Below are 24447 nucleotides of genomic sequence, written 5' to 3'. Positions count from 1 at the left end.
ACAATACCTTTTATATATAAAAAATGGGTTCATGCATGACAGTATTATAATCTGGATTTTATTTCATGCCACTCAGTATTCTTCAAAAGCATAATTCTAATGACTGCAAGAAATATTCATAATATGGGTATATTTTAACCATTCATTTGCTGGATATTTAAGTTGTTCCCAATTTTTCACCATAGTACTGTGAGAAACAGCCATATATGTTAAGTCTTGTACATTTCTCAAATTAAAATTTTTTTCTTAAAAAAAAAAATACATTTACTGGATGACTATAAACGTTTTAAAAAGTCACATTATTTTTTTCCAGAAAGGCTATATACCACTTTACATACAGTAAAGCATCTTGTAAGAACTGAATTGTCACATTACAAAGGATCTACTAATTCTGTAAATAAATCTGATATATGTATATATGTATTTTTTTAAAATGAGCATTTCCTTAGTTATTAGGTTGCCTGAACAGTTTTCATATGTTTGTCAGCACCTTGAAATTCTTCTTTTGTGAAAATTCTCTTCATGTCCTTTGCCCATTTATGTACTGGACCACAGGTTTCTGTTGGCAGCTTTTATTTTGTTGGTAAGGTTTTGTTAATTATTTTTTATATGCATATTCAATCTGTCCCAATTCTGTTTTTCATTGTTTCTTATATACCATTTAAAATTAATATACTGCAATAAGATCTCCAGATAAATTTTCTTTTTATTAATTTTAGTCTTAAAATATTTATTTTAGACATAAAAATTTGTGATTACATGAAACAACCTACTTACTACACAGTATAATCTTAGGAAGATTACAACTTCTTTGGTTTCCCCCCTTGGATACAAAAAATTCAAATGAATCAATAAAACCCCCAAATTATGGCCAGCCCATATTTAAAGGGTACTTTTATTCATCTTAGAGAGAGACACTGTCTATTTTAACTTCGGCCACCTGGTTTTAAGCAGTTATTATTTTTATCCAAAATAAAAAGCTACAGGAATATCAGTCAAAAGGAGAAAGGCTCTAGAAGTTTGGGTAAGGAAGCTTGAGGAGTAAAGCTAATTTTTTCATTTATTTAGAAGAGATAACAGGTAAGAGAAAGAGCCCTGAACTAGAAATCAGGATACTCAGGTTCCAGTTCTGCCTTTGTTCAAATGACCTCTTCTGGCTTTATTTATCACTGAACCATGTAAACTGGAAAATCTCTAATGTCCAAAAAAACTCATAAAACTCTCATTCTAAAATCAATTCATTTAATAAAAAATAATAAAATTCAAACATTTACTTTTTCCATAGATGAAAAAACTTCTCTCTCAATTCTTTACCTCATCATGCCCTTGTCCTGATATCATCACTTTCTATTCCTCATGAATTCTGAAGTAGTTACAATACTTAAAAGATTGATGGGATGAGAATGAGACATAAAAGCACTCAGACCAGTGCTTCTCAGACTGAGGTTCCTGGGAACACATAGGGGGTGCCCTCCTAAGAGAAGCAGCACTCCTTTCTGGAGTAATTTTTAAGAACCTCATTTTTTCATTAAAGCAATAAAGAAATCTTGGAAAAGAAAGAAAACTGACATGACTTTTTATGATAATACTCTTAATTTTTTCACACCTGTCATATTGGGCTACATCTCAGATCCTTCAGGGTTATGAGTTTATTCTTATCAGCAACTAGGCAATGGAAAAGTTTGAGAAGCACTGCAGATTTTAATAACTATGATTAACAGCTACTGTATCTCTTAATTGCAACTGATTAGTCTCTTTGTTCAGAAGAGCCTGCTTATGTTCTCACATGTAAAACAGGCTGTAATGAGGATTCCCTGAGAGTATCTGTGAGAGAAGTAGTGATGTCATGAAATTTAAACATCCTATATTTCAAAGTGATTCTGGATAACCACTTTGCCTTGTACATAATTTATTTATATCAAAAAATTATAGACATATTCTTTATATAATGCCTCAGGTTCATTATCTGCAGAAGTGATAAAACCTACCTAATGAGACCAACATATTAGGTGCTTGGCACAAAGTAATGACTGATAAACAGTAGCCACTTATTTTATACCTGCCACCTGATTTTTCTTGTGAAATGGACATTACATTCTGATATTTAAGGTGCCATTTTCAACACTGTAGTTTTCAGGACAAAATATCCAAATATATATACTTAGATGACCTTTATTATTTTTTACCCTTGATTTTACCTTGAAAGCCAAGATTCAATAATTAAATCATTTTAGAGCAACTTAACAAGTATATATATAAAAATTATCCCTAAAATTAAAAAGTAACACTGGATTAATGCTTTTAATTCCTTAAAAAGTACTAACCTGTTTTCTGAACTAGATGTAGAAGTGCTAGATGATGACAATGTATGAGAATTTGACATGCGTGAAACAAACTTCTGGATGGTGTTACGAGATGGAGCTTTGATCCTTGAGCTACGCCTACTGTGATATTTCTGGAACAAACTCTCAACCTAACATTGAAAAAAGACAGTAACAATGACATTTGTGCCATAATATACATATGACGTGTTCTAGAGATTGAATTATTTGCCTTTTATTTTGTAAGTTTTTCACAAAGCCAATTTAAGGGCTTCAAAAATAAGAATACATATAGCGTACTAAGGATAGTATTTTTACAGCAGGTCAGTGTTTACTTTTTTTTAGTCTAGAAGAAAAAACTATTTTGTCAATAGATTATAAGAGAACTACTTACAAACATCAAGTAATCCTTACATACCTTCACACCTTTAAAATGACCACTATTTAAAGCTCATGGAAAAATGTCAGGAATATCATAAAAATCTGTTGACAATTTTACTGTAAAGCATTTATTTAAAAATTACCTCAAAATTCTTTAAAGTTTTTCTCCATAACATTGGGTCTGAAGGTTCTAGCTGAAACACTCGGAGCATAACAAATAGTAGATGAATACAAAATGTTCCACGCCCACAGCTGCAGTTCTAAAGCGTTTAAAAAAAACACAAACCTATAGTTTAATAAATCTGTGTTCTATTAAACTCCTAAGTTGATCACTTTTAAATATTTCCAAGCCTATTATACTAAACTTTCTATAATTTGCTTCATTATCCTTATATAATAAGATATATAAGGATATGCAAGAAAAGCCTACAGCTATCTCCATGAATTAATCTCTTATTTTTGGTTTATTAAAAAGACCAAATTTGTATTCTGAAGTATGTTAAATCATAGTAAAACCCTTCCTAAACACATTAAATAAAAGTGTTTATTAGTTCCCAAAATATAATTTGAATTCTCTTTAGTTTACTAAAGAGAATTACACAACTGATCTAAACTTAAGAATGTTACAGTGCATAGACTTAGTACCAGATCCTAATAAAATGTAAAATGGTGACAGTTCCTACCTGAGGCCCAATAAATACCCGGTATTTATTGTCTGGGCTGTCTCCTCCAATCAGGAAGGAGTTGGGCCCTATTTGCTGCAGTAAGTACAGCCTGGCCCGCATCACTTTGTTTACACGGCGGTTTGTTTCCTCAGGGCTGTATGGTGAGAAGCCATCTGGTGAAGGGGCTCTTCGAGGTGGTGTGATTCTCCCGCTCTGAAACTTCACAACATTTAAAAATTAGGAGACTTCCCTGGGGGCACAGTGGTTAAGAATCCACCTGCCAATGCAGGGGACACGGGTTCGAGCCCTGGTCCGGGAAGATCCCACATGCCGCAGAGCAACTAAGCCCGTGCACCACAACTACTGAGCCTGAGCTCTAGAGCTTGCGAGCCACAACTACTGAGCCCACATGCCACAACTACTGAAGCCCGCGTGCCTAGAGCCTGTGCTTCGCAACAAGAGAAGCCACTGCAATGAGAGGCCTGCGCACTGCAAACAAGAGTAGCCCCCGCTGGCCGCAACTAGAGAAAACCCACACACAGCAACAAAGACCCAATGCAGCCAAAAATAAAATAAAATAAATAAATTTTTTAAAAAATTAAGAAATGATTTAAAAAAATAAAAATAAAAATTAGGTAAATTGCTCACTTCTCCATTAGAAAAAAGTTACCTAAAAAAGGTCATAGCAGACACCATTTTCATATGCTGAAAAAATGCCTCAATATATAATATGATGGGACAAAATGTATTTTGCAAATGCATTTGTCTGACATACTCGTTATGAGTAAACGTCTAAAATCTGTCATCCCTATAACTAATAATAAATCTTTGGCCGAGAGAGACAACCATGTGGTAATTTTACGAATTACTGTATAAGTATTTGACTTCTTTGAAAAGTAGTACGTAAATCAAAATAAAAAGCACAGAAAATTCATCTTATAAGCAGGTAAAATGATTTGTTTCTAGTGATAAAAATTAAGCATCCAATTTCCTGGCTTCCACTTAAGGGATTACTAAATGCTCTTTTGTGACTGGTAATTTACAAACAGCTCCATGGAATTCCCCCGATGGTACACTCTGTAGAGAACTAGTGGCAAGTGACTCTTCCCAGATTAAGACATCTCACTGGAGGCTGATAAAAACTCTCCTGTGGTGAGGGTGATATATGTCGCTCTCACTCCACTTCACTGATTCCCCTAGAACTTGGTCTTTCCATCAGTGCCCAGTGGAAATTCTAGTTCTTTTTGATGCCTAACTAAATAGTTAAAAGGTAATAAAAGTTGGTGAGAAAATGAAGCAATTAGAAGCCTCATACAGTGCTGGTGGGAATGTAAAATGGTGTAGCTGCTTTGTGAAACATATGATCCAGCAATCCCACTCCTAGGTATATACGCAAGAAAAATGAAAAGATATGTCCACACAAAAATGTGTACAGAAATGTTCACAGTAGCATTATTCATAACAGCCAGAAGTGGAAACAAAATGCCCATCAACTGATAAGTGAATAAACAAAATATGTATATCCATATAATAGAATATTATTCTACAATTAAAAATGAATGGAGTTATACCATAGATGAACCTTGAAAACATGATGCTAAGTGCAAAAAACCAGTCACAAAAGACCATACATATTATATGATTCCATTTATATAAAATGTCCAGAATAGGCAAATTATATATAGTCAGGAAGTAGATTAGTGGTTGCCTAGGGCTGGGGAGAGACTGCTAATTAGCCTGGGGTTTCTTGTTGGGGTGGTGCAAGTGTTTTAAAATTTATTGTAGTGATGGCTACAACTATGTGAATATACCAAAACTCAATGAACGGTACAATTTAAACAGGTGAATTGTACATTATATCAATTATATCTTAATAAAACCATAATTTTTTAATAGACAATTACTAAAAAGTAAAACAAAACCAAAAACAAGTACACATGCATCTGCTATTAGACTTGCTAAGTATTCAGACTATGGATATGCTCAAAGATGTGCAAAATGATGTGTGCCTAAAAAATATTTTTGCAGCATTGTTTTTAGTAATGGAAGTTAAGAAGGAATATAAATGTCCATTAGTATGTAGTTCACCAAATAAGCCATGATTTATCCAGATAATGAAATGTTAGGTAGCTGTTATAAAGAATGAGGAAGTAACTTTGTCTAGCACATCCCAAAATAGGTGTAGGGGGAGGGGAGACACAATTCTGTATTTACTTGTGGTAGACTTTTTACTTTGATGGCCCCCATGAACCACACCTCCCAGTATTTACACCCTTCTGTAGTCTACCACGTGGATTCTGGATTTGGGCATGTAACTGGCTTTGGGCAATAAGGCATTAGTAAACATGATGCAAGTGGTGGCTTGATAAGAGCTTCCACGCTGAGATTTGCCCTCTTGAATCACTTTTTTTTTTTTTTTTTGGACTTAGAAATTTATTGTCTCATAGTTCCAGAGGCTTGAAGTCCAAGATCAAGGTGCTGGCAGGGTTGGTTCCTTCTGAGGGCTGTGAGAGAGAATCTGTTCCATGTGCTTTCCTAGCTTGAAACACTTGTTGCAACCCAATTTCCATACTGTAAGAAAGAGATGCCAACAGCCCCCAACTGTTCGAGGTGAAGCACCAGATATGTGAGTGAAGAAGCAGTCTTGGATATTCCAGCTTCTGCACATGCCATGGGGAGCAGACATAAGTCACTCCTGCTGAGCCCTGCCCAATTTGTAGATTCATGAGCTAATAAATGATCCTGTTTTGAGCAGCTAATTTAAAGGTGTGTCCACATAAAGCCAATAAATACTATTGAGAATTTTGGGCTTTACTGTAAAAATTTTTACTTAAAATTTACTTTTTGAAGTATTTATATGCTTTAACAACCTCACATGTGAGGAAAACCAAATCTCCCCTTGTGGTCACTATATCTCAGTCATTTTGCCATTCACTCATTTGTTCTTCAAGGTTAGAAAGTTTAACTTGCTTTCTGCCAGTGGAAGTCTGTCTGTCTCTCTCAGAGGGTTAGCACCTATCTTTTTATAAGTCTCTTTGATGTCTGGCTCAATACAGAAGACACCTACATTCTCATCTATGCTTCTGCATTCAATCTGCTGTGATACGGTGTTTTCGGTTAAAGTACATGAAGAAAATCTGGCCTCACACAGATACGTATTTGGAAAATCCTTTTCAAATAATGATGAATATTCTTCTTTGATACTACATCAAAGGAGTGGTTTCCTTAAAGGAGGCTGTAATGTGGAATCTGAAACCACATAAACAAATTTTTCCTACTGTTACATTAAAATCTAGATGGTTTATTTTATATACTTGGAATGGATCATTTACTAAAGAATGATTTTGTTTCATCATTCACTGGTCATATGGAAAATTCTGCTTCACTAAGTTATGCAGATCTTCTAAGAGTTCATACATTTCATTGTGCAATATACAAAAAAAAAATCACATTTGATAATATCACTGGCCTATAGAAAAGTCTAAGTATTAGGAAGCTTTCAAGCTTACAGTGGTGGATATGAGTTTTCCAAAACTCTTAATTTTTGCTTGAAATCTCAAATTTTACCACTAGTGAAGGAACATATCAGTTGTTTTCCTTGAAGTGAGTCTTACTTAATTCTTCTTAAGGAAAATGTCTGCCATATACCCAAGTGAAGAATACAGTTTCTACAGTCATAGCTTTAATTCAGGCAAATTCACCAGCAGTTTTACCCACCACTGTAAATGTCAATGCAGTGAAAGAGGCAAATAACATCTCAGTTTTATTACAAAATTAGTTTTGACCTAATGGATCCACAGGAATCATCTCAGGGCAGGTTCCCCCAAGCAAGGGTCTGTGGGCCATACTTTGGGAACTGTTGCTCTAATAGACGGCTAGCCAATCTTTGTGTTATAAATAAGTTTAAAGATTGTAGAAACTTAACATATTTGCTAAAGCATTAACTTACAGGCACCGGGGAAACTTTTTTTCTCCTTACTCCTGGAGATTCAGATTTCACTGTGCGGCCTGATGGGGAGCTGCCAGGGGAAGGACTGCGTCGGCCTTTGGGAGCTGAGGAAGCAGCGCTTGCCTGGCCCTCTCCTTGAGACTCAGCTGCCAAGGTATTAATTTCAGATCCATCTCCTTTAATAGGGATTGGTTTTACCACCTAAATTAAAATGCCAATATTTTTATTACTTAAAACATAAAAAAAAAGTAAATTTGAACATCAGACTAAGGCATGAGCTCAGTGAGTTTTTTACTATGCAGTATTATACAAATACAACAGACAATATATCAACTTCTCTTTATTATTACCTTAAGCCATAAATGAAGACCATTTTTTACCCACACAGATTTTAGTCATTTAGGCTTTATCAACTAAATGTTGATAATACATAATACATTTTAAAATGTTGTCATACATGATTTTAGAAGATTTGGAATTAAGATCCTTAGATCCTACCTTAGAGATAAAACATCAAAATAAAATTGGAAAAATTGCTTTTCTTTTTTAAGTACAATGTAAATCTCTAATTAAAGGATTTTAGATACTGACATTAGAGGGCAGTGTTGCTTTAAGCATTACCTCTCCCACTCAATCAAAGGGATTAGTTCTTAGAACAGTTTAAGTTGCTTAATGAGAATAGTTTTAGCTATGTTTTGTTCAAGTGTCTAGAAAGTATCAAGGCAAATAAAACCACTGCATTTAAAATGAAGAAGGAAAAAAAAGCTTACAAGAGGATCTATTTATGCTTAATTTTTCATTTCCTCCTATGCTTTCTTCCTTATTAGCAGGTAACCCACAGTCACTCACCACAGGGCCTCTCCTGTTTCTCCTTTCCAGCCACTCATGCTTCCAGGCTGGCATACAGGTTGCCTTCAGTTTCTCCCTAATCATTCGTTCTTCTGGGCGATCGTCCATCTTGTGCAACCCCTTGAGCGTTTCTTTATTCTCCATCTCACGCCTAAAATGGAAGGAGAATGAGATGAACAAACAGAACAACACGGTTCTATTTCGTACTTTCAATGGACATGTAACTAAAAAGATAACTGCTAAAACCCCCAAATGATTTAAGCAAGATATGAAAATATCATTGTGAATCACACTCTATTATTGAAATTATAACATGGATAGTGTTGAATGTTGCCTGATAACATGAGTTTAATAATATTAGCCTTTAACAAGAAAGGTTCTGGGCTTCCCTGGTGGTGCAGTGCTTAAGAATCCACCTGCCAAAGCAGGGGACACGGGTTCGAGCCCTGGTCCGGGAAGATCCCACATGCCGCAGAGCAACTAAGCCCGTGCGCCACAACTACTGAGCCTGCACTCTAGAGCCCGCGAGCCACAACTACTGAGCCTGCATGCTACAACTACTGAAGCCCGTGCGCCTAGAGCCCGTGCTCTGCAACAAGCACCACAATGAGAAGCCCACGCACCACAACGAAGAGTAGCCCCCGCTCACCACAACTAGAGAAAGCCTGCACGCAGCAACGAAGACCCAACACAGCCGTAAATAAATAAATAAATTTATAAAAAAAAAAAAGAAAGGTTCTATTTAGAAGGTGCAGGCTTACTAGTAATATTAATGCAGACCTTTGTTTCTAGGTAGTTAATAAAAAGCATCCTAAGACATTAAGCACTGCATTAACAAATACATTCATGAAAACTGCACTGTTTCTAATTACACCATTCTAACATACTCAAGTATATAACAGACAAATATTTAGAAGAGTATTTTACTACTGTTTATCCCAGGAATTCCAACAATTTAAGTCAATATAGATAAAATCTGGTGGATATGCTCATTTGCTGAAATCAGCTAAATATTTAATAAGCGAAGTGAAACCTAACCACATCTTCTGTGATCCCACAATATTTTTTCAACACCTCAATGATTAAATTTGTTTTCTCAGAACATGATATAGTACCTGGGGTACTCCATATATAAATAGTAAAAATTACCTGGTACAAACATTTTGACCTTTACTCCATAATATATTGTGGGGTTACCATAATAAAATAACCTGCAAGCTGGTAACTTTTGAGAACTATTTCTACAAAGCCTAATAGGTAAAACATCCACTAACTTCAAAATACACTCATATCCATACATGGATATATGCAACACACAATATATACAGGCATGGGTTTTAAAACTGGTTCATAAGGAAAGAGTAAAAGCAACTGCATTCTGGGAGAAGTAACAATTTTAAAAATACTAAGCTAACTTCAGTAACTATTTTGGAAATTCTGTAAAGCTACAGAATAGTTATTTTTTTACACTGATAGGAAAAGGAAATACTCAAGGAAATACCAGAGATGATAACTGCAAGCTTACCAAAAAGTCCAAGTGAAACTCCTCTAGGAATTTTCCAGCTAATCATAACTATAAAGGAGCAGTATTTGCAAAGAACCAGCAAAAAAAAAAAAAACCAAAACAAAAAAACCCCCAAAAAACAAGACAAAAAAAACCTACTTAAAACTAAATATGCACTAGAAAGGAAATAACAGTTAACTGGTTTTACTTAAGCATCAACACTGTGAGGGGAGTGAAAACCAGTATGTTAAACACCTCTGTGCCAGAGACTGGCCTAGATATCTTTAGTAATGCAAAGAACACTAACATTTGAAACTTGCAAAAAGGGGCATTAAGACCATACAGTAAAATATTTCCACCACGCAGGTACAAAAACTGTCACAAAGAAAGAGGCAATATGGGAGGGAGGGAGGGAGGGAAGAAGGAAGGGAGGGAACAAGGGAAGAAGTTGATTTTATCATTTACTTATAAGTATTTGGCTGTTTTTCCTTCCCTGAATATATCATGAAGTGTAAATGTTAGGAGTGGGTCAGACGAAAAGGGAGGGATGAGAGGCTAAGGAAGGAAGGGAGGGAGGAAAGGGAAGGGAAAAAGTAAGGGAGAGGGAAAGAAGGCAGGGAAGGTAGAGAGAGAGAAATACTTTCTCAAAAATTCATCCTGCTCAGTCAATACTTACCCAGGGAAGCTCAGATTTATAGGCAATCAAATTCATGGGCTGATTGCATACTAAAAATTCACCTACAACTCTGGTTTGAAAAGCACTTTCCCCCCTGTAACAATGTTGCAAGGCATGGCTTAGGTTCCCAGGCTAGTAAGTCCCACTGTAGAACTGCAGTGCATTTTTACACCAGATGGTGCAGCACTCCCTGACAAAGATGCTTATCTTTCCCCTGGTCCTAGATGTCTCTCCTCCCCCAAATTTGTTTTATGAGCATCTCTTCTCAATTCTGTATTTTCAGTGTCTTTTCCCTAGTACCCGCTCAAACACACAGAGAACTCGCCTTATCTAAACAAATCTTCCTGGATGATGTGGCTTCCTTAAAGTCAGTATGATTTTCCTCTTTCCTTTCCACTTGTTTTCAAAATACTATAATCTTTCAAACCAATTTCTTATTATAAATAATAGAGGATAAACATACTAGTAGCTCAACTTCTGCACACATCTAAGATTATTTCTTTAGAATAAATGCCCTGAAATGGAATTGCTGGGTCCAAATGTACACAAATTAAGACTTCAGATAATACTGACAAATTATTTTCAAGAAAACAGATCTTCCATTCAAAACGCCCAGGTCAAGTTGCCAACTTAGTTGGTCTGAACTAGCAACAGCTTCTTCACTTTGAATCTTACTCCAATCCAGGCTTCACAGAGCAGCCAAGGTCACCTCCCCCATTAAAACCCTCTGGTGGCTTCCCCCTGGGCTTAGACTAAAAACCAAAATGTTATGGCCTGTGAGGCCCCGCATCATCCAGTCTTACCTCAACTGAAGTCACCCAGACCGCCCACCCCCTTCTGTTGTTTCTTTCACTGCCTGGCTCCAACATCTTTCCTGCTCGGGTTTTTTGCACAGGCTGTTTCTTACTTGTCTACTTTTTACCTTGTTCATTTCTACCCACTCTTTGGCTTTTCTTCAACTCCTTACAGACCTTCCCAATCTCAAATTAGGAATCTCGAGTTCCACTCTTTCACAGCTCCGTACTTTTGCTTTAAAGTGCTCATTGCAATTTGCAAACCTGTAAACCACCGCACTCCCCCCCCCCCCCAAAATGTAAGCTCCACAAAGGTAGGGAACAGTGAGTCTTCCATCCGCGGCTATACAACCAACATCTAACAATGTCTGGCTTACAATAGGTATTAAAACAAATATTAAATGAATGATCATTTACTAACATCTTTGGCAGCTCTAAGGATCTTCCTAGTTTTAAAATTTAATGACTACTCATGTTATTTAATCTTTTTACAGTTCTGTATTTAATTAAGACTCAGTTTATAATTTAGATCTTATTCAGTAGAACAATTTTTGTTGTTCCTAAATTGATCTGCAAATATAAACCTAAGTGTTTTTTCTAATGTCTTCATAAGTAATAATTATACATCATTAATTCTAAAATGTGTATTTTTTCACATTAAAAAAAAAAAAATTCACCCCACCTAAGGAAGGCAGTTAGGAGCCTCAGCGTGTCCTCCTGGAGCCCCAGCTCTTCCGAGCCTGCCATGGGGGCCCCTGGTCCCGGGCCCCATTGCCACCTCCTCCACTAAACTTGTATAAACTTTCCTTTCTTAGTTCAACTTTCCCATGCCTGTGCCTCACATTTTAATATCGCTGAAATCTGAATGCCTCTTAGAATCAAATGCTGTTATAATTTAATGGACAGGGTTTTAAAAATTTCTTCATGGTATAGAAAATAATGGTACAATTTATAACCAATGGAATCTTAGATTCAATGACATATACAGTAAATTCTATTCTACTTGCCAGGAAAAAAAAAAAAATCATACCTACTTAGCTTCAAAACTGGGAAGAAAAACAAGTTTTTCTTACATACTTATCGTTTTGTTATAACCTTAACATATAGTCTTCACAGATCAGACATAAACAGGGTTTTTATTTTTACCAGCTATGTGTGTATGTCTGCATGTATATAGCAGTGATTAGTCATCTTATCCAATTAATATCATAGCTATAGCAGGAAAGTTTTTGTTTTTTTTTTAAAACACAAACTAATCTAAACAGATAGTTGCAAAATCACTGTGAGATTAGAGGGCCTCTAATCCATTTTGGTTAAACATGAATAAGAGAGTTATTCTTGCCCTATCTATTACCTAGAACCATACTTCTTATTTTAACTAAAATAGTAGCTTGTATATTTCTGTTTTTAGCAAAACATACATATTTTGAGAAACTACTTTGAAGAGCTAATAAAATTTTATTCAGATAACTATGAGAAACTTAACATTGTTACACATTAAGCTTTATCCTCCTTTCCTATTTATTTAGAAAACATGAGGTTTCTTGCTTTTTTTGGTTTCTAAACATTCCTCAGAATGAATTTGCGATTGACCTAGAGCTTCAAAAAATCTTTTTCCCCTGAGGTTAGGTTTCTAGTTTAGACTCTTTCTAGACTTACAGAATTTACCTGCTATAAAACGAGACGCTTCAATGGCCCCTTCTCAATGAAGCCACTCAGTCCTGCCTTTATCTGACCCACTGTGGTACCAGCCATTGTTGATTAGACTGCCACTCTTGTAGCTCTCCCCCACCTGTTTTCTAGGAGATGATTTTTCCCTAGTTCTGTTTCTAACACTCTTGACTAACCTCACTGGTATCATATACTAGACCCTCTTCCTGGAACCCCTTAAATGCCAGCCATTGCCCTTTTCTCACAGCACTAAAATACTCTCTTCTTAAGCACACCAAGATATTTCACATCTATCACTCTTTGCAGATGATTTATATCCTGAAAGGAATACGCCTTTTGTCATCTCATATGCCTTCAGTAAAGAATTTCCTACCACCATTCTACAGCAGTTAGCCATTCCCTCCCCGTATGCTAGTATTAATTATCATACAGCATAAACTCAAGTATTTGTTTAAATATCTGCTTCCCTCACCACACTGGGAGCTCTTCTGGGACAGGTTGCCACATCTTATTCATTCTTCTATCGTCAGTGCCAAATGTCCTGGACAGGCCACAAAAGGCACCCTACAAGAAGCCAGAGGGCCTATCCAGCCATAGCCAATTCCTCTTCCCAGGGTGGTGTCTGACACCCGGGGCACCATGCTTTATATATTTGAACCCATCCTGCAGTCCACAGCTGGCTGGTGTAAGAATGTGCCCTGATCCAAACACCCTCTACACTGGATGGTGCTATGCATCTTAACCAGACCTTCTCTCTATGGAAGTTTGAGTACAAGATACATGGAGAGTGTCATGGCAGGAAGAATGGCATCAAAATAGAGAAAAAGAGCAAAGTAGTAAATAGGAGCAATGAGACAGAAATAAGGCAGAAGAGAGAGGAATTAGTCAGAAGGAAGATGTAGTTAGAGACAGGGAGAAGGGAATAAGCAATAAAACAAACATAAGAGTTGTACCTGGGTCCCCTGTCCATGATGTCAACCAACTGGAGCTACTTTTATATATACCTCCCCAGGTGGTGAATCATCATGTTCTCCAGAGGCCACATGTATGCGGAGAAACTTCACGGGTCCTTTATTTTGCACTGAAATAAACCCTAACATGTCTCTCTTCCCTGCAACCCCGAAGAGCCAGATGAAAACATTAACTCAGCACATTCCCTGGCACACAGAGGACATTCGATAAACACTGAAAAACAGAATCCTACAAGTTTACTATAATTTCTTTAAGGTATTTCTTAAATGGTTCATCTTTAGCATGAAAATATAATATTAGTCAACAACTAGTGATCGGAGAAGTAACTGCCAGACTTATGTCATAACAGAAAAAGTGAATGTTATGTGTCAGGCAAGGTGTTAGGTGCTTCACGAGTATTAACTCACTTCATCTTCCCGACAACCCTCTCAGGTCTTTACCGTCTGAGGTCTGGAGAGGCTGGGTTACAAGCCCAGGGTCACACAGTTTTAAGTGGTAGGAACAGGCTTCAAACCCCACTCGATCTGACTCTGAAGCCTGTGCTCTTCACTGGTCTAGCAGGTCACTGTCAAATCTGATTTTGTTTTTACAGCGAGTCAGCATCAGATATCTAAGTTGATATCTACTTGATGAGGATTCAAAGAAGTTTAAACAAGTTTTTTAAATGATGACTTTCGTTATAAGAATTATAGAAGCACATTAATTTTATTCATTAGTAGAGTACGTCACTGTAATAGGAGTAACAAAGACTATAATGGTTATATGAAACCCTTCTGGAAATTAATGGGGTTTAACCTTAGTATACATAGAGATTTCCAGAATAGTTTAGATTATGGATAACTTTATTTAGAGAGAATCTCAATTCTCTCAGTGTCCAAGCAATCTCAAAGAACCCTGGAAAATGCACTGAATTATTTGGGACAGGCACAGTTCAGAGCCACGCAACTGAGGTCTGCTTGTGAAGTTATCTTAGCAGCAGGAATTCACATACTAAAACCCACAAGCTTTGTTACCAAGAGGAGAGAGAGCAAGGGAGGAACTATCTCCCAAAAGAAAACTAGACCACTCTGGGAACCTTAAAATTTAAGTTGTCAGGCAAAAGGCAAAAGAAGGAATGACTTCGGAAAGGATGATGAGAATGTGGTGAAGCATAAAGGCTAACAACAGAGGCTAACCATCCCTTACCATCGACAGGGCACTGTCTAACAGTGGGTCATCTCAGTCAATTCTCATGAGAATGGGACTCTTAACTATCCCACTGGCAGATAAGAAAAAAAGCAGGGAGGTTATGTGTCCAAGGTGATAAAGTCTGTATGTGAAAAATACCGGATTTAACTCGGATATGAATGATTTCCAGGGCAAAAGCAAACTCAGTATTTACAAGTGCTTAAAATTCATACACCTAGATCTGAGGCCAAAAAATCTGTATCTCAGTGATGGAACAACTCTGTTTTTCCTTAAGATAATTTATCCAGAGATATATTGTCATTGGCAACTGTTGGCCTTTCCCCTCTTGTGAGCAAGAAGGATTAGATAAAATCATTGGTAAGGCCAACCCTTCCATCTTTATGTAATGCAACATTTACAACATGTCTAATTTTACATAAGAAATAATATATAAAAGTGGCTCACATTATGAAAATTAGTCCCCAGAACATTTCATTCCAGGTTGTGCTCGGTAATGTTCGGCCCTAAGAACTAAAGATGGCACAACTCCCATTTATTTATACCAAGAAACAGGCAACTACTTTTTTTTTCCCCTCAGTACAGAGTAAATATCCTCTCTTTAGCACAACAAAGGACTGTTGATTTCTTAATATGGGTGTGGTCATGGTATAATCAGTTTTATAATATGTTGAATCTCTATCAGAAATCTTCATCAGGGTGAGAAAAACTATTTCTAGTATTGTGTGCAAACCTTCCTATTTAGTCCTTTGAAGGATACACGCACAGAATTTCATCCTCAAAAAGCTCATGTTCTGGTTAACTACATCAAAAGTTAAATAATATGGAGGTCAAATAACAAAGATGACAATATAGCTTACTATCAACAATGATTACAAGCAGCTTAATACCACCTTAGTTATTCTGATTGATTCATATTTATAACTTATTCTAAATTGTCTTGCACATACTAAAAATCAACTTATCTGATATCAAGGATTCCTTTCTATTAAAATATCACCCCATTTGAGTTTTAAGATTATAATTATTCTCCACTAAAAATTACAGGATTCTGAAAAGTAGAACATGGTATAGAATCGTGATAAGTATGTTTGAAATTAACCAAAATTAAACCAAAAAATTAGTGGATAATCATACTGCAAATACTCGCTCTCTAGCTGACCTAGGTCAGCCTAGACAAGGAAAGTGCAAGTTCTTTGAGGGCAGGTCCTTTCCCCTGGCATGCCCTGCAGCCACAAACAGAGCACCCAGAGCAACAGATGCCAAAGACTTGATAAGCAACCAATGATTTGGAGTCAGAGCAGCTGGTTATCACTTCAAATCAACAGACATCTGGGAAGACTTCCCTGGTGGCGCAGTAGTTAAGAATCCGCCTGCCAATGCAGGGGACATGGGTTCAAGCCCTGGTCCGGGAAGATCCCACATGCCACGGAGCAACTAAGCCCGTGCGTCACAACTACTGAGCCTGTGGCTCTAGAGCCCGCAAGCCACAACTACTGAAGCCCGTGCGCCTAGAACCCATGCCCTGCAACAGGACAAGCCACCACCATGAGAGGCCCATGCACCGCAGCGAAGAGTAGACCCCGCTTGCTGCAACTAAAGAAAGCCTGTGTGCAGCAACGAAGACCCAACGCAGCCAAAAATAAAAATAAATTAAAAAAAAAATAAATTTATACATTAAAAAAAAAGGACCTGGGAAATAACACTGCAGATGTCATTCCAGCACATGTAATGGACACACACAGCCTGCTTAACCTGTAACTTCTACCACAAATGAGTGCCTTTGGGACATATAAACAATTTCAAAGAGAACAGGAAGAATAGTCGAAAGGTCTTCCTACTTCTAAATTAGTAATTCATAAAAGACTGGTTTAACAATCATTGTACAAATATAGTAACAGGGAATTTACAAAATGCAGAGAGCTACTAGACAGTATTAAACCATTCTTAAAAGCAGCAACTCTATGGAAGTTTTTTTTGCAGTCAATTACCTTTGACCAAGTCTATGGAGTAAACTACATGCCTCAAAGTCTCCCTTTAAAGAAGACAAGTGAATCAAAAAGAAAACTGTATTTGAACTGTATAGTTCTTCTATACTGTATGTTTTTATATGTATGCTAGAAATGTATGAATATATTTAAAGCAACTGATATTCTACAGAATAATGAGTAAACTCTACAGATTGATATGTAAATTACTTCTGGTAATTACAACTCAGTGTGCTACAAATTCAGTCAGACACCATTAAAATATGTATTTTTTAATGTACATAAAATATTGATAACTACCAATTAGGACACTATTATGATTAAGAGGATATATTAAGTGAAGAAAGAAAAAAGATTCTAGTTTTTATTTTATGAATCATATTTGTTTAATTTTTTTGTTTAATTCTACTCAAGACTACTTAATGACTAAAAGACACCTTTCTTGATCACAAATATTCATAGGAATATTCAAATGAATTTGATAAAACTGCCTTGCAGGAAAAGTAAATCTTGTAAAATTAACATATAAACATTTCGGATGGATTTCAACAGCCTTCAAAGTTATTGATACATTTAAGGTAAAACATCAAGGCTAGACTTTCAGGTAGACATGCTTATATATGAATATTAAACTAAAAGGGCTATGTTTCTTGTGGCTGAGAACCCAGATAAACAAACAAAAACATACAATGCAAAACGATTTTCCAAATCATCTCAACACCTGCCTAGTCCCAGAAAGAATATAAAGCAGCAATGCAAAAACTTGGTTAAGATGTTTCCTTGGGACGTCCGTGTCTCTCAGAAACGTAGCTAGAAGATTCCATTAAAAGTCACTATATTCAAGTTATTAATGTACCACAAACAAATCAGTTTAATATGCATTCCCAGTGATGTCACTCAATAATGGAACCAGGATGTTTTATCAAAATCTGAAAAAAAGAATCATTCTTCCTTCTGAATGTGTTAACAGATGAATATAAAAATCATCAAATTAATGTAAGTATGAAACTAATTATGTATACTTTATCAAGCTGGGGGATATATAAGATAACAATCATATGTATTGACAAGTGTATAGGTGACCAGTCAAGAAAAATGTCAAACTGCAACAGAAGTTAAAACTCATCAGGAGGGGGGCTTCCCTGGTGGCGCAGTGGTTAAGAATCCACCTGCCAATGCAGAGGACACGGGTTCAAGTCCTGGTCCGGGAAGATCCCACATGCCACAGGGCAACTAAGCCCGTGCGCCACAACTACCGAGCCTGCACTCTAGAGCCTGTGAGCCACAACTACTGAAGCCCGTGCACCACAACTAGGCTCCGCGCGCCCAGAGCCTGTGCTCCACAACAAGAGAAGCCACCACAAAGAGAAGCCCGCGCGCCGCAATGAAGAGTAGCCCCCGCTCGCCACAACTAGAGAAAGCCCGCGGGCAGCAACGGAGACCCAACCCAGACAAAAAATAAATTAAATAAATAAATTAAAAAAAAAAAAACAACTCGTCAGGAGGAAAAGATACTTCAGACAGCTCAAACATACAGCAAATTCAGGGGGGAAGTAGTTATGTAGAGACAATCAAGTATATGCAATGACTATTAAAATTGATAAGAATTATAAAGAAAATTAAAGGAAATAAGATGAATCAAGTCAGTAATCAAGTTAGGTTAGTAAGGAAATGAATATCCTAGAAGATTTAGCAATTTGAAATAAAAAAAAAATTATTTTTAAAAAAGCAGTCAAGGAGAAAAACCAGAGAAGGTGAGGGCAGGTGTCTCTTCAAGTGAACACCCCTTATGCGTGGGCATAAAAGAAAACAAATCAGACTAAAGTGAAACCAACACGTTGTCAGTTCTATAATGTCTTATGATTCAAGTTCAATGAAATTCACTGACTTGTCACAAATTATGAGCTGAAATTTAATGGCAATATTTATGCAGACAAGTGAAAATTGTAAAAATAGTCAGAACTGGACAGAAATGAATTTTGTGATTTTGTCAGATTCATCATGTCACAAAATATATGAATATCTTAGTGACAGAAAAACTGAATGCAGTTCTGTTACCAATGATAAACAAAACAAATGGACTGAAAAGTTGCTAGGCGTCCCTGGAACGTTTATTACTTAAACTAAATATTTTACAAAAATACTTTACTCATCAAAGTAATCACTTCTGTAACAAAATTTCTAAGTACTACTATTCTTCTACCCATCTTCCTATGGGATAAGATTCACACTATTCATTTCTTCTCACTCATGAACTCAAGAAAATCTACAGGTTTAATGTAAACTATTTTTTAAGAGTCACTGTTTACAGGGGGAGTTTAAGACCAATATGGTTGCATTTCTCATTTGTTCCTTTCCAATAAAAACCCATGAAAGCTTCAAAAAGTTTTTCCTCTGTAAGCCTGTATTCTTTTAGTATTCAGTGCTCAAAATTCCACTGTTTATTCCTTCCTTTGTTGTGTCCTTGATAACTGGCGAAGAACCTTTAGAAACCTTCGGGGAAAAAAATGGGACGTATGAACATCCTCTTCTTTAATTGTTGAATATAGATCAGTAAGCAAGGAAAAGGATGCTAATTTTTTACAGTATTTGGCTAAATGTGTATTTCCTTTCAAGAATTCCCCTTTCAGGCTACTTGACAAATCTAGGGTTGGGAATGTGTAAAAGACAACTGAAGCATAAATGTAAGTGAGCTTTTATACTACATTACAGAAGTATATCGGAACTCCCTACACTACTACTATTGGGGCAGTTTTCAGAAAAGCAATGTGTCCTGTCCTCCATCTAAGGGCACTGGTACATAATCTATGAGACAAAGCAGGTATTCCAGGGGGAAAAGATGGCTGCTCTTTCACCATTTTTGTTTTCATCAAAAAGCTCCCAAGTCAGTGTTAGGGGGGGGCTCTGATGTATGTTTCTCTTTGGAACCTTCTCCAGTGGGTGTGTGATTACATTTTTACTAAGTCAATTATCTTGAAAGAAATCTGGCAGCTTCAGTTTGAATATTCTAAAAGATCAAATGAACAAAACTAATAATTGCAAAAGTGGTATGTTAACTGCACATTTTCCCTCCCACAGTTTAAGAAAAGTGGTTTAAAGTTTAAAAGGTAATATTTTGAGTACCTTCCGTGTTAATAAAAACCCTTGGACTGTTTTTAACATTCCCAGATTAGTGGATGAGAAGGCATATAGTGCTGAAGTAGAGCACAAAGCCCTCTTACAGCCTTTTTGCTAGGAGAATGATTTCTTTCAAACCCCGTGGAACAGCTAGCGCTATTTCTACAGTACTTCCTCCTAGCTGGTGGAAAGGCATGTTAGCTGGGATGCTCAGACTGAGGAAGAATGACTTCCTGACAAATGCAGCTTTTCTTCTCTATGCTTTTAATGCTAGAAAACCACTCTGTTCAATGAATGTTGGCACGCCTACTACGTGTAAGCTCTGGGCTAGGCAACAGAGATACAAATACAAAGTGGGATAAAGAAAAGTAAGACAGGATCTCTGTCCCTCTAGGCGCTTAGTCTAGCAGAACAGAGAAAACAGATGCCAACCCTGCTATAATAGAAGTATTTTAATATCTCATAAATAGTTGCAAGGATGGAGTGGATCTCCATCTTAATTTTATCTAGGAGAGTCCTAGAAAGATCTACAGAGGAGGTGATGCCTGAATAATATTTAGCGAAAGAACAGGGCTGGCAGGCTTGGAGCCAATGAAGGCTGAAAGATTTTCCTGACAAAAGAAACAGCTCTGGTGAAAATAATGTTCTATAGAATATTAAACAGTTCATGATTCTGCTGTTTAGGAAACGCTAGATAAAATAAACACGTTCATTTAAAGACCTATGTGCATCATATTTTTCCAAGAGGGAAAACAAAAGAAGGTAACGCAGTATTCCTTGCACTTATTTGGCACAGAAGTCCTTTAAGCAAAACACCTTTGACAGAGTAGTGGTCCTTAGAATATACTGTGAGAAATCTGTACGGGATCATCTCTATATCCTTTCTGGCTCAAATGAGTCAATAGGTCTAAGAAGAAAAAATCCAGAGAAGAAACGAACACCAGCTGTTTTAATGTCTTAATATAAGGCTTCACGAGCTATCGTAAAATCCAGCAATTGTCTTTAGTGCAACTAAGTCTCCAAGAATCAAAATATGTGGGAAAAAGATGATCTGACAGCCAGCCTGAGATGAGTAAATTCACCTGGTACAAACTCATCTTAAGAGAAGTGGATGTCAGACATACAAACGTGGCCCAATCTAACCACTAGCAGAGGCCAGAGTTTGTCATTAAGATTTGCCCCAGGCCCAGTCTGCTCACTCTCTGCCAAGGACTTAGGTCTGGGGTGAAGACGAAGAAGGTATCAGCCAAAAAAGCAAAGCCAAAAACCCCTGATAAGCAATTTGCTCTAAGTATCTCTATATGCCTAGAGGAAAGCCCCAGAATCTGAAATAAAAAAGGGGCCTGGGGCACGGTCCTCACTTCACTGCAAACCCCTGGAGCTCTGGCACAGTGGAAGCACTCGTGTGTCTTCAGCACTGATGACAGCACTCCTGGCAGTGACTGGTGGGAAGCAGATCGGGGCAGAAGCAGCATCAGTGGCTCAGCAGAGGCAGTGAGACCAGTGTGGCTGAAAGAGGTGAGGGCGATGGCCGAGGAGGCAGAGCTGTCCAGAGATGGCTACAGGGGACTGACCAAATTCGTTCACTAGTCATGCCAGGCCCACACTGGGGAGTTTAGAAAGTACGGCGGGGGTGTTTGTTAGGGGCATTGATGGGGCAATAGCCACCCAAACCAGTAAAATCTTGGTTGTACACATAGCAAAATCAAAAGGGCTTCTTATTCAACAGAAATGCCATAACTTGAAGGACATGTTCCTAGGACAGGGTAGATAAAGAAGTCATACCACAAACATCATCAAGACGTATGGCATGGTGACCAGTGGCATGAGCTCTGGAGCTAGAATGCCTGACTTAAAATCCAAGGTCTGACACCTACTTGCTGTATGCCTTTGGCCCAAGTTATTTAACCTCTCTGTACCTCAATTCCTCATTGTAAAAAGGATAATAATACCTACCATATAGAGTGGCTACTAGGATTAAATAAGTTTATAGGGAAAGTGCTTAAAAGGAAGTTCACCTCCCTAATTTTCTTCCATTAATTTCTTTCTTTCTGTAAAATGGAGATACTAGCCAATATTTATGATGTACTTCCTACGCGCCTTTCACTGTTTTAGGCCCTTAGCACATAGTTCTCATCTCACAGTTTTAAAATGAATGAACATGGATGAAGCACTTAAAATAGTGCCAAGTATATGGTAAGCACACAATAAATGCAACTACTACAACTATTACTGTGACCATTATTTATGATCTGCTACTCTTTATGGAGTACCTCCTCTGTACTGGGTGTCATGCTCGGTGCTGTCCTTACAGGGGCTCCAACTCTCACACGAGGCTACAATGTAGGACACATTGTCTCCCTTGCGCAGACAAAGAAACTCTTAACAGAAAGATAAGTAACTTGACTAAGGATCCACAGTAAGTGGGAATTCTTTGTTTCAAAACCAGGTCTCTCTGGCTTCAAAGCCCTGTGCTCTTCCTTCTAGTCTATGTTACACGTAATTTTTTTTAACAACATGTTAGTTGAAAAACAGACGAAAATAGCAAAATACAACTATTTTTTTTCTAGTTTCAGGAGGTAACAGTGTTGATTAGAGACATCTGGAACGTGAAGACTGCCAAACAAGGCTACTACATGGCCCACTACCCGTGGGGTGCAAGGAGGGAGGTAAGAAGACAAAGGAGGCTCCAACTGTGTCTTTAATATTCGTTTCTTTAAAGCACAGATACCCAATTGCAGCAAATATGATAAAATATTAACGTTTATTAAATACAGGCAACGGTTTTATGGCTGTTCATTATATTATGCTCTAATATTTTCCCTCTGTATGGTTGATATATTTCCTTAAAAATAAGCATGTGCTACTGAATTACTCTTCTCTACATCGTGGGAGGCTTCACAGAACCAAAGAAAAATAACAGGACTGGGGAGTCTTGAGGTTAAGGGCCAAGTCATAACTAGGCCATTAGCCAGCTACGTAATCTTAAGTAATTCACAACCTTTCTGTAATTCAAGAATTTACCAAATCAGATCAGACTACAAGATTCAGGGCCATCCAGAATGAACATGATTCATTTATTAATGCCACTATGTAAATGCTGTAGTTCTGTGAGGGAGAAATAATATCAAAAAATATAAAGCTCAACAGGATCCACAAACTCCCTCTAATTGTTATATCTGGAGAATACCTCCCAATAGTTTATTTGCATAAAATATTCTTTGTACATCTATAATCCAGTGGCTCCTGGTGTTTTAAAATGTGAGAATCCTTTCTCAACATTACCAACACCATAGAACAAATACGGATCCACAGACCCTGTGAAAACTCAGGCTAGAAATTACTAAACTTTTAGACTCAGTACCCCTGATAGGCACTATGATAAAAGCAATTCAAATCTAATTACTAAAAAAGGGTACGTATTATGTACAAGGGACTCTATCAAAGCTCTCTCAGAAAGATAAAACAACCGTTAGGAGAAACATTCAAGAAAGGAGAGACCACAAAACATGGATTTCAAGGGTTTTTTTTTAAACACTGAAAACATTAACTTTTCTAGTTTTTGGTTTTTTTTTTAAATGAAAGAACCACAAATTTCTCTTCCTTAAAAGACACATAACCATTTTGCATATTTAAGCGCTCTGAGTCAAAAAGATATGAAGTAGTAGCCTGAAGTGAGAAATGAAGCATGGTGGCTTTCTGGCCAAGTCTCAGCTTCAGTTGTGGCAATGTTCCAATCTGAATTCTAACTCCCGAGTCCAGGGCTCTCTGCAGCCACAAAGCCTGCTTTTTCCATAATGTGGTATCATCATTTCAGAAATGCTTAATCTGTGTCAAGTCAGAGAGGTGAGAGTTTGCTTTTTTTAAATGGAGAAAAGCTGGGATACACTGTTAACATTTAATGAGTCATTCTGACTGCTAATCTGAAAACACAATTACTGCTAAAATTTTTTTGCTTTTGTATTATTAAAAAACCATAATATTTTCAGAGAATGCTTGCCATTCAGCCAATTAATACTCCTTATTTAAGTAACATGAATAGATGTCACTGCAATTTATTTACTTATTTATTTTACTTTTAAGATCTACTCTCTCAGATGCAATTTATGCTTTAAACTGAAAAAAAAAGTGACTCATCTTTGGTTAATTACATCTGGTATTTAGGATATAAGCTTGACATATTTGGGTTAGACAACTTAAACATTTTATATGGAATGAATTTTAATACCTTACACAATGTATTTTTTTGTTTTTGACTTCAGGATTTTAATACAAAATATCATCCCTCAGTGGGTTGTACGATTAATCTGTCTACATCAGCAAGTATAAATCAATTTAGCATACAGTTCACCTCCTTTAAAAAAAAAATCACTCC

General features: G+C 36.9%; 1 protein-coding gene across 1 annotated transcript in view; it reads right to left on the bottom strand.

Moving 5' to 3' along the window:
* MAP3K1 (mitogen-activated protein kinase kinase kinase 1) overlaps positions 1-24447 on the bottom strand; it is a 77463-nt gene that overhangs the window by 26966 nt on the left and 26050 nt on the right. The window contains exons 2-6 of the mRNA XM_068535352.1: positions 8166-8316; positions 7317-7517; positions 3386-3586; positions 2846-2962; positions 2325-2473 (exon numbers count right to left, since the gene is read on the bottom strand). Coding sequence (XP_068391453.1) covers positions 2325-2473; positions 2846-2962; positions 3386-3586; positions 7317-7517; positions 8166-8316 — 819 coding nt within the window. The remainder of the gene's footprint in view (positions 1-2324; positions 2474-2845; positions 2963-3385; positions 3587-7316; positions 7518-8165; positions 8317-24447) is intronic.

This window comes from Eschrichtius robustus, chromosome 2 (assembly GCF_028021215.1).
Source record: "Eschrichtius robustus isolate mEscRob2 chromosome 2, mEscRob2.pri, whole genome shotgun sequence".
Taxonomy (NCBI): domain Eukaryota; kingdom Metazoa; phylum Chordata; class Mammalia; order Artiodactyla; family Eschrichtiidae; genus Eschrichtius; species Eschrichtius robustus.
This window is presented reverse-complemented; position numbering and strand designations above follow the sequence as displayed.